The sequence below is a fragment of the Pelmatolapia mariae genome, linkage group LG3_W (genome assembly GCF_036321145.2).
Source record: "Pelmatolapia mariae isolate MD_Pm_ZW linkage group LG3_W, Pm_UMD_F_2, whole genome shotgun sequence".
NCBI lineage: Eukaryota > Metazoa > Chordata > Actinopteri > Cichliformes > Cichlidae > Pelmatolapia > Pelmatolapia mariae.
The window spans coordinates 81588247-81600140 of record NC_086229.1 but is presented as its reverse complement, the minus strand read 5'-3'; the positions used below and the strand labels follow the sequence as shown (position 1 = coordinate 81600140).

Sequence of the window (11894 nt, the reverse complement as noted above, 5' to 3'; positions counted from 1 at the left end):
TTCTCAGAAATGCTGAAGACTCAGCTCTCGCCTTTTTTCCCCTCCTTACCTCTTGTACAGCTTACACATATTTCATTCCTTTTCATATCCTCACCCTGCACCCTGCTCTGTTTTTTTTTTGTCTCAGCCTTGCAATATCAGTCATAAGAAATCTTTGTACATGCCAAAAACAAAAAAAATAAAAAAATACCCTGACACTCGAGCACTTGAGAGAAAGAAAGTTTGCTCTTCCTTATTTTTAGGAACAAACAACCGTGTTCCGTTGCCTTGGCGCGCATCTCTTAAGGCGGCACGGCAGAGTGCGGTTGAGCCGCGGCTGTTCATTCGCACGTCTTGCAATTGACTTTGTGTTCAACGAAAAACAAGCGGCGAACAGAGCAGTGCTTTGCTCAGCAGTGTTTATGTTGATTAATGTAGGTACAAAGGAGATCAGAGAAAAATCCGAGACCTTTAGGGGGAACAAAAACTAAAAAGAAAAGGAAAAACAGATGTGATTACAACCACTCTTCTGTTTTCAGCTCATTACGCTTTCTGTGCATTGGCAAGAACGATTAGTGGAAGAGAAAAGGCAGCTTCTCTTAAATGGAAGTTTATGCTCTCATGGCAGTTGTCCCTCTTGTCTGCATCTGTGGGCTCGCAGAAAATAGCAATGCCTACATTTAGCATGCTTTTACTGTTCATGAAAAGCTAGCATGCTAACCGCAGCAGGTGGCTCATTAGCTGGCATTATTTGATGAAGACCAAGAAGGAAGTGGATTACCTCAGTTACCACAGAGATGCTAATGCACATCATCACATTTATAAGTACATATTTGGGCTAATTAACCCCTCTTGTTGGAATCCTCAGTCTTCAAAGATCATCCAGAGTTTAGAGGTTTTAGTCTCTATACTAAGCTAACAGCAGTGTAGTCTGTGCAAACCCAGTGCCAAAATTGTTGAGATGATGCGTAATATGTAAATAAAAACAGAATACAATGATTTGGAAATCCCATAAGCCAAAATTCTATTCAAAATAGAAAACATATCAAATGTTTAAACTGAGAAAATAAAATGAAAGCTCCTGACTGCAGGCCAGTTCAGCACGTGGACTCTTCTGCTCCAAAGTCATGTTGTTGCAGTATGTGGTTTAAGGTTGTTCTGCTATAATATGCAAGGCCTTACTTGAAAAAGATGCTGTCTGGAGGGGCGCATACGTTGCTCTAAGACCTGTTTATAAAACACAGCGCTGACTGTGTTTTTCCAGATGTGCAAGCCAGACTGGATGGGGCCTCTCCTCTTTAGTCTGGCAGACACAGCATCCATGTTTTCCAGAGAGAACAGTTTTCAACTCCAACCAAATCAGTGAGCTTTGGCTGTAATGTCATTATAGAGCCTTAACCTGCATTTGTGGATCGCACGGTGAACTGTGATAGCACACAGTGATTTCTGGAAGCGCTTCTGAGCACGTGCAGTGATTTCCGTAACAGAATCATACCTGTTTTTAAAGCAGTGCCCGCAGGCCCAAAGATCATCTGCAGCCAGTGGAGATTTTTGACCCTGTCACTTACGCACAGAGATTTCTCCAGATTCTTAGGATATTTTAATAAAATTATGTACTGTACATGATGCTATAGTCAATGTGTTACAATGTGTTTTACAGCTGGAACGGTTTTAGAAATGTGTTGGTGCCATTAACTTTAAAATAAGCAAATATCTTTCTTAAAATATAACATTTGATATGCTTTCTGCAGCACGTTCATGCCAACACGTAACATACTGACACATGTGACAAACTGTCGCTATGTTATGTGTTCAGAGGCATGAGAGCCAGATGGAATGAATCTTTACGTTCTCATCAGGAATCGCTTTGGATAACACTGTGATAGGGTTAAGGTTAGGGCTGGAATGGAGGACTGGAGCCTCAGTTCAAAGCGTCGATTATCGCCGCGAGTGCATTCTATTAATTTCAATTGAGAACCCGGAGCGCCTCATAACGACGTGGAAAGGTACTTTTCCCGTTACTATGAGACGTGTCGGACTGTGGGAATGGGCCGGGTAATGAGAATGCTCTGGTTCTATTGTAAACAAAATATGGATTGATGAGATTTGTAAACAATTGTATTCAGTTTTTATTTACGTTTTACAGTTTTTCCAACTTTATCAGGAATTGTATTTGTATTTCCAAAGCATTTTCTGGCTTGTGACACTTCCCCTCTTGTGGCCAGATGCTGCACATAAATTCCCAGCCTTATTTGTGATGGAAAATAGTGTTCAAATTTAGTCCCAAATCCATGATAGATGAAGCAGAAAAGCAAAAGTGAAATCATTAAGTAGTTACTACTTTTGTGAATATGATTTTCTCTATTGAAAAAAGAAATACAGTGGAAACCAGTGCAGTAAGATTCTTTAAACTTGGCGCCAAGAGATCCTTTTTAGAAATGAAATACAGCCGGACGCTTTGGATAAATCTGACACCAACAGAGCCTAACAGCGGTTAGCTCTGAGCAGCTGTTTAGCTCATAGCGAGTCAGTCGCTCTTAAAAATGCTTTTGCAAAAATAGAAACTTTAACTCATGTGGTGTGATGGTACGTTTTAAGCCTGTTTCATGTATGCTTCTGACTGGAGGTCTGTAAGCTTTAATGTTCATATGAAAGGTTCAGACTGACATGAAAAAACACTGAAGCATTAACAGACTTAAATAGTAACACTGTAGTGGTCGTGCTTTAATTATCAAAGGACCATTACTCACTGTTATTGTGAACTTTTATTCAGAGCTAGAACTCAACATATAATTAGATTAATGGAGTTTTCGGTTCACAACACGACCTTGTTGAGCTCTAGCGGACTCCAGGCAGCAGGTGAAAGAGATTTCAAGTGAACATTTGTTGAATGTTACTAAGAAAATAAGAGAAAAAAAATGCTGCGAAAAACATTTGTTGCTGCTGAAGATGGTGAAAGTATTAATATAAGAAAATGTTTTCTGTGTATTTGTGTTTGTATTTGATGAAACAGAGAATCTGTGTTGGGGACATTTACTTATGACTGCAAATACAGAATGTGAAATGAACCCGTCTGCTGCTTTATAATAGTCTGGAGGAATTTCACTGAGGCCTTGACTGGGTCACCTCTGTTCCTCTAATTCTTTTAAGTTATTGTGAATATCTGACAACTTTACTTTCTACGCCAGTTTGAATCTCCTCCTCTAAAACCCAGCTAGACGTCTACTTCAGTTATGTTGCTGTTTGCTGTACAGCTTTTGTCTCTTTGTGTTTCATGTCTTTGTGTTTCATGAAGACTGCATGTAATACAGTCTTCAGATATTTTATTAGAAACATGAAGGTCACCCAGCGTTTGTGTTTCTTCCACAGCATCCGAACTGAGATGAGGTCCGTTCACCAGAACATGGGCTATTGCCCCCAGTTTGATGCTCTCGATGAGCTGCTGACTGGACGAGAGCATCTGGAATTTTACGCCCGGCTACGAGGGGTACCGGCAAGAGAGGTCGCCATGGTAATCTTCTTAATTGAAGCCTTTGTTTCACTCCTGGCTAATGGTGTGCATCACCACATCTGCGCTATGGCTGGTACCAAGTATAGAATAGATAGAAAGCTATTGAAACAGCAGCGTTATATTTCTTTAGTTTTATATTATTTTGTTTGTTTGTTTGTTTGTTTGTTTGTTTGTTTGTTTGCTGCATCGAACAGAGTGCATCTAAAATGCATGTAGGGCAAAGTGAAGTACATGTCAAAGTGATAGATAACCTCTATGAGAGAAGCCATACATAATGAAAAATGGCCAGTAGAAGAAAAGGAGCAGCTTGTGGGTTATGGCTCTGCATTATTCACAATGCCCAGTGGTGTGGCCCGCCCTAGGCGGCCTCCCCACACTCCTCACACTGCCCGCTTCTCCAGCACTCAGATCAAAAGAGGAAAAGGCTGCCGGTGACCACAGGCCTCAGACCTGGTGCCAGGGCTTTGATGCCTTAGCTTCAGTACAAGGGGACACAGTTCTGTGCGACTAACAAAGCTCTTAACTTTGCTGCAAAAATTTCCTCACTGCAAATTCTTATTTTTTTTATTTTTATTTTTATTTTTTGCAATGGCAGTTCTCCATCCAAACAAAGTCCCCGTGCCTTATTTGCATAATCAATAAACAAATGCATCCATGTGCATGAAAGTAATTCATTGGTGGTCCTGCAGCCTTCATTTATTCCAGCATGCACATCCACAGCTCTGGCCACGCTCCTGCTTTCTTGTGTTTGATGAGATGTTGTTGAAAACAGTAAAGTACCTCCACAGACCTGCCATTAAAGTCTCACAGTGACACCAGCTGTCACGCCCTGTCCTTGAAAAACCACACAGCTCACATATAATAGTCAAAATATCATCCATCACGCTATCACGAGTCCAGTGATGGGGCTCAGGTGAACACTCCTCTCAACACCATAATGGCTGCTCTGTTTTCTCTCCTCCATAGGTGGCTGAGTGGGGGGTCCAGAAGTTGGGGCTAGCCAAGTATTCCAACAAGTCAGCAGGAACCTACAGCGGCGGGAACAAGCGCAAACTTTCTACAGCGATAGCCCTGCTCGGCTGTCCTCCAGTGATTTTTCTGGTGAGATTCAGCTTTATTGATATTGTGTATGTGGTGTACAGCATAAGCTGTTTTCTCTTTAAATACACACATGCAGCAGCATGAATACGACAGGTTAGAACGTCTAGTTAAAGAAGAAAGAATAAGATACTGATCAGACTTGCAAACCCTTACTGAAGGATTTTTTAAGTACATTAATTGCGGATGAGCAGGGTGTGCTTCTCAGAGGTCACTCAGTGGTCGTGTTTTAATTCAATTTCACTTTCCGGGAAAAAGCACCGGTCCTTTTGGAAAAATGTGGAGCAGACAGAATTGTGTTTGCACATATTAAGTCCTTCTTCATCAGATCTTAAAACCGAGAGCCAACACATTTTCTCACCCGTGGAAGAATAATGGAGGAGTGACCCAGAATGTGCCGCGCCGCGTGTTTTCAATTTATGTGTATTAGGAAGTCGTGCCGTGGCATTATGAGGGACAAACTTCAGCGACCTTAAGCACTGGGAGCTTTACACGGGCTTGCTTAATTAAAAACATTTCATTATGATTTTTGCAAAGCTTCCGCAACTCAGTCAGCATATCACATGGTCTGATGTGATTTCCTGAGCTTTGATGGCAAAATAAAATGAACAAATCTACACTTTAATGCCTGTTTTCGCCCTCCTCCCCCAAAAACTGTCTCCAACTATTCAAAATTATTCCTGTTTCATTTGCTGCCCGTCAGCTGTAATTAACACATTACTTTGTTTCATTTGCAGCAGTTCATTGGATTACGCCGCTAATAATAATTTTATTTAAGTAATGACTCCATCCATGTTAAATTAAAGATGTAAAGGAGTAATCTTTCCAGACGTTTCTGCCTCATTTTGTAAACCTTGAGCCAGGCTAGCCTTCATTCCAAGTCAGCGGGGGACCCTGTGTTGTCAGCTCCCCGTGTCAATTTCGCCACTGCGCGCAAGCCCAATGAGCCCAGGCGGCCTTGAGGCAGCGCCACATAGAGTTTGCACGGGGCCACATTGGGCACGGCGATGGAAATGCCCCGTGGGATTTGTGGGATTCTGCTAGCGAGGATAGAACCAGGCGCGGAACGAAGCCAGCCTGTGGACCGAGTACTGTCGATGTCTAATCAGGCATGGACAGACAAGCCCCGAGGAAAAAGAACCAGCGAGTGACTGAGATGTGTGAGCGTGCGCCGTGCTGCGCTGGTGTGTGCTTCGTGTTTATCTTCCCGTCATGTGAACATGGGTCTGGTCAGAATTCGCCTTTGTAGTGCAGAGCTTATATAGCTCTCGTTTGTGCTGAGCAGATTCAGCAGCCTTCGGCACAGATTGGACCACAACTCCAAAAATATTCCCTCTCGTGGTGTTTTGATGATGATGATCGGAAAGAGCTTTGTGATACTAGAGCCTAAAAATCCATGTGATTTTTTTTTCCCCTTTTCATTTCATCGCCTCTCTGAAATCACACACATCCACAGCTTACCTGCTTGCGTGCACTGCCTGACAGCTCATTCTTAAAAGAAGCGCCTGGGTGGAACTGACTGAAAACTTTTCGTTCATTGCAGGATGAGCCGACCACCGGGATGGACCCCAAAGCCCGACGCTTCCTGTGGGACTGCATCCTGAGCGTCATCAGAGAGGGACGCTCAGTCGTTCTCACATCACACAGGTGCAACATCGCTCATCTATCGATTCTTATTCCTTTACTTATTTATTTTTTCCCGTGATGCATTCACACCAAGATGGAGTCAAAATATTTTGACTCTTCACCAGGGAAAGCACAGCACCCAAACAGTCCACCAATGAAAGCGAGCTATAAATATTGTAATTATAATTGATTGGAGCCACACTTTAGTTGAAAGGTATTGTTTCCTGTGTGGCAGTTAATATCGGCTGCCAGAAACACACTGGCTGCTATAAAGCTTTCATGAAGCGTGAGGGCATATTGACTGACTGCCGCTTTTTTTTCTTCTTTTTCGCCTCTGTGAAAAGAGAAACTGTCAATATCAGTGCTGGAGTCTTTTCATTATCCAAGGCTTCCCGGAGCAAAGTTAAGTTTACTAAGTATTTCTTCTGTAGCGCTGGCCACCAATTTAAGATATGGCGGGGGTTTTTCTGTCTTTTCTTTTAGCAAAGTTGAAAAATTAAAAGCCACATTTCTCCAGGAAACCCACAACGTTGATGGCCCGAGTCGATATGGAACATTTAACAATTTGCTGCCTGTTTGTTTGACCGTTTACCAAACCCGAGTCGTATGTGAGGCTGGCAGGCAGCGCCTGTGGAATGAATGATTCTTATTACATGTGCTGCTTTTGTGGAGAAATAAAAGGCGTTTGTCGTCCCGGGCACGCCGGCTGAGCTGCATCCAATCGTCCATGTCATGACCAGGTGGTTTTGTTTTGTTAAGTGGCGCGCTCGCCAGGTTTTTACAAAGTCATAATCCTAATTGCGTCATTCCTCAGAAAGGCATCGCAGGTTCTGCCCCGGATACAAATGACTCGTGCTCAGTCGCGATGCCGAGCGAGATAAAAAATTAGAGGGTGAGAACTACAGATGGGCCCTTCGTTTCCCTCTATTTACTGAATTTGCTGTACGCTTTAGATGCTCGAACTTGAACTGTGAGTCAGCATGAGTGGGTGAGTGAAGGTGTGAGTCCACACGGTCTAAAACAAGAGCACTCAGAGAGCGCAGCTCCCTCTGAAAGAAAGGGGCTGTACTTAAACTTTAATGTTTTATTCTGATGTCAGCATTGGTTATATGGAGATCCCTAATAATGACAACTGCATTGTTTTCATGAATCATTTGTGCTGATGTCAGGATTGTTAATGGAAACCTAGAGCAGTATATTAAACTTTTTGTGAAGTCGTATAACGTTGTATTAAAAAATAGCATTTTAAAGAGTTCAAACAAAGAAAGTGCTCATGTCCTCCAATCACTATTGTATTACGTTTAGAGATGATCCAATAGAAACTAAACCTTTTAATGAATTTGTGTGACCCTGACCTTTGACCTGTGCCCTTGAATCATTATTTTCTCATCTCCACCCATATGATTGAAGCAGAGTTGGCTGAAATCTTTTGCTTCTATAACCCGTAAAAACTAGGGGCGCAACGATACTCGTATCGGTTCGGTACGCATATGTATGGAACAATACAAAATTTTTAATTTATTTTATCTTCTGACGATGCTGTCTGTGTTGAGAGCTCAGTGGATCTGCGTTCGACTACTCCGCCTAGGCTGCATTGTCGAGCGCAGATCCACTGAGCGCAGCGCAAGCTAGCAAGACAGAAGCTAAGCTCGCTGCAACAAAGCAAATTGAACCTCCCCCACCCTCATTCAGATCTGGCCTTTGGAACTATTTTGGTCTTCATGTGAAGTATGACCCTGAAGGTAAGCGCGTCATGGACAAAAGTAAAACAGTATGTCGGATGTGCCACGCAATGCTCAATTACATGGGTGGGAACTACTGCGTTAGCGCAGTTTGCTCGTTAATGTGTTGACGACGTCCAGCCCCACGCACGGGGCGATCCGCGGTAGCTCGTTAACGGAGATTTGCCGTGTTGTGGCGTTAACATCATTTCAACAAGATTAACGCTGACAGCACTAGTGGGAACACAATGAATATGACTGCACATTTACTCCGACATCATCCTAGTGCAAAGACAAGTGGAAGCAGACAAAAACAACAAGCACGCATGCTACAAACTTTACCTGAGTCATTTAGACAGCCGTTAGCACATGATTCTCCTTATGGGGACCTGATATGTTTAATATGCTGCTGAGAATATACCCCAGAAGAAGCGTATAGTATAGCTTTTATTTTGGAAAGAGCCATTTCTCTGTAATAAACTCTCTTTTCCAAAGATGAGTGATTTCTCCATCAGATATTTATTTTTTTATTACTTTGTTGTTTCAGCAACATTAAATTTAAAAACTGTACTTTTGAGTTAAAATATATATTTATAATTTTAATAAATGACAAATTAAAAAAGCATGAACATTTTTTTGTATCGAAAAAATATCGAACCGTGACACCAAAGTATCGAACCGAACTGAACCGTGAATTTTGTGTATCGTTGCACCCCTAGTAAAAACCTGAGATTTTAAGACAGATTCATGAAGTGAGCAATTTTTTAAAAATCTCTGACATCACTGTGATGTCGTAGGCAAAAATAAAACAGTGTGTTGTACAGCTCTCCCCATGCCCTTTCATATGATATATTACTCAATATGGTTTCTCGATTTTTTTTTTTTTTTAACTTGGGTGCTAATAATGATGGTCAAGGTCAAATGTTTAGCCAAACTAGGTGCTTGTGACCCTGAATGCCTCGTATATTGTTGTGTAATTTAAAGCTGATCCTTAAAAAATCGTGGCTAATCTAAAGTTTTTATTGACTTTCACATATGGTGTGATCTTGACCTGAGTTTCACCAAAATTAACCAGCTCGAGCTGTTTTGTGGCATCCACCATCACACAAAATTTTAACGTGATATCTTGAAAACTGTGGACGCTAAACTGCTTTGGGGAAGGAAAACTTGAAGTCTTTCTATTATAAAAACATTTAACCTTAAATGGAGCAGGTTTCAGGAGTTAAAGACATAGACAAAGGCATCTGGATTTTTTAAAATTATTTGTTTTTTGCTACTTCACAAGTCTCCTCTCTTTCTTTCAATAGCATGGAGGAGTGTGAAGCGTTGTGCACACGCATGGCCATCATGGTAAATGGTCGCTTCAAGTGCCTCGGGAGCATCCAGCATCTGAAGAGCAGGTAAGGATGTTTTGGTTTTTTTTGCCACTAAAACAAAGACACAGAAGAGGAGAAGAAAATAAACCGCAAAAATCTTTGAAGTAACTTGAGTTGAGATGAAAGAAATCCCTGTCTCCCACTGAGGCGCTCTGTTATTTATACTGTGTATATAAATAACACAAAACCGTGTGTATTGATAATAAAAAGAATATAGGAGTAGATTTAAGTTTTCAAGGAAGAATGAGAAACCTTGCTTATAATACTTGGATTGTTTCATTAAGAATGAGCTCGGGAGGGGAGCCGTAAAAATGAACACAGTTTCAGCAGAGAGTGCGTTGCGTTCGCTCTCGTGCTGCGATGCTACAAATGTTCGTGAGGGTGCTGCTAGTTAACAGGGCTGACTGTACTGATGATACTAAAACTTCAGTGTTGATAGCAGTAATGCATATGATGTATGATAGTCTGAAAAATTAGTGTGTGATTGCAGTTTGTATAGTTAAGGCTACAAACTCTGTCACTGTCCTCATGCATCATAATTTTGCAAAAAAAAGACGAAATACAATAAATAAAGTCATGGATGATTCGACTGACAGATTATAGATATGACAGAAATACTGTTACTGTGATTTTTTTTCATATCCATCATAAATGTGAAATGACTCATTTGTCATATGTTTTATTTGCTTAGTTAATCATGTTTGATTTAGCAGGTAAATGTTGTGGTAAAAATAAACACGTTAATGCTGTAAACGACCCATAGCAGAAGAGTTCCAGTATAAGGCGACGTCCTTCTCTTCTCATCGCCTTCATTTCATACCTTGATGTAGTCGTTCTCTTTTAAATTTTCTCCATATACGCACTCACCAGCCACTTCTTTAGGTATACCCCTTCAACTGCTTGTACAAATATCCAATTAGCCAACCACATGCTAGCAACTTAATGCATTTAGGCATGCAGCCATGGTTAAGACGGGATGCTGAAGTTTAACCTGAGCATGAGAATGGAGGAGAATGGTGATTGAAGAGAGTGTTTCATAAACTGCTGATCTTGTGGGATATTTCCACACAGCCATCTCTAGGGTTTACAGAGAATGGTCTGAAAAAGAGAACATATTCACTGAGTAGCAGTTCTGCCGCTTGATATCAGACAGCAGAAGAGTTTGGACAGACTGCTTTAAGCTGACATCAAGCAAGTAATTACTCAAATAAACATTTATTTAAACCTCTCCAAATGTCACCAAAATTGGACAACAGAAGGTCATAGAAAACTTCCTGATCTGATGATTCTCAATATTTGCTGCAGTGGATTTGGCATAAAAAACATGAAAGCATCATGTTATTGGTGGTGTAATGGTATGTTGTACCATCTTCTGATGGCTGCTTCCAGCATGATAACTGTGCACCGTGTCACAAAGCTTAGATCATCTCTAAAATGGTTCACTGTACTCAAATGGCCTTTACAGTCACCTAATAGAGCACATTTGGCATTTATGTGGTGGAAGAGGAGATTCACATCATGGATGTGCAGCACCTGTGTGATGCTGTCATGTCAATGTGGACCAAAATCATGCTGTGAAGAGTTAAGGCTAATATGAAGGCAAAGGGGGTCCAAAGTGTAGAAAACGTGGCTGCTGAGTACATATACATCTGTGATCATGATTATGATGATATTTACCCATAGTAACTGTGAAAGCTCTAACCTCATATATTCAGACACAAGACTAAGTAATAGTTTATTTTCCATATTGGCTACACTGTATTGATTTCACCTGAAAAGACGCAGTCACGTATGCAGGGCTGGCGTTTCCGTTCCAGATCTTTCACCATTACCTCAAATTCACGTTTGTTTCTCTTCTCACACATGAATTCTGTTTCCGTCATCTCTGTCCTTATTCACAGCGTGAGCGGCCATTGATATTCTTCATGGTTTTTAATGGGTTTCTTACATCTCTCCATCATAGATATCCCCTGCTGTTAACTCTTAGCGCTCAGGTCTGCTCTCTGATATTCATCTGACATTTTCCAAGTCCAGCACGTAAGCCCCGAGCCCTGCATGTAACAGTGAGGCCAATCCATTACCTTAGCTACAGTGTTGTGACATTATTATTACCACTCCTTTGTGCAAGCTGGTAACTGGAAGAACATTACACACACACACACACAAGCACTGCATCCATGACAGGAATATGTCGTGGCAATCTCTGGTTGCAGGGAAAGATCAATACACCTGGGATGAGGGGTGGAGCAGACCATTTTTCAAGTTGTGCGGGGGATTAGCAGAAACGCCTGGAGGAGCAAGGAGGGGCCACCGGTGTCAAGGGTAGTTCCTATCAAGTATGTTAATGTCATACAAAACATCTGGGCTTTTAGATCACTGCGGGGAGAGAATAGGTAGATTATAGATGGTGATAAAAATAAAGAGTGAGAATTGGGGGTGATAGGAGCTAAGAGGCAGAGGACCGGAGAGGGAGAGCAATCAGGCCCGCCCAGATGTTCGTTGATCCTGTGTGTCAATTGCATCCTGTCGGTAGGGGCACGGGCAGGGTGGGGTAAATAATGCATGAACTGCACAGGAAGTATA

At 41.6% G+C, this 11894-nt stretch overlaps 1 protein-coding gene across 1 annotated transcript in view; it reads left to right on the top strand.

Annotated features, from left to right (window-relative positions):
• Positions 1–11894, top strand: part of LOC134619291 (phospholipid-transporting ATPase ABCA1-like) — a 172160-nt gene that overhangs the window by 144204 nt on the left and 16062 nt on the right. The window contains exons 44-47 of the mRNA XM_063465060.1: positions 3349–3490; positions 4457–4591; positions 6132–6235; positions 9243–9335. Of these exons, the coding sequence (XP_063321130.1) occupies positions 3349–3490; positions 4457–4591; positions 6132–6235; positions 9243–9335 (474 nt within the window). The remainder of the gene's footprint in view (positions 1–3348; positions 3491–4456; positions 4592–6131; positions 6236–9242; positions 9336–11894) is intronic.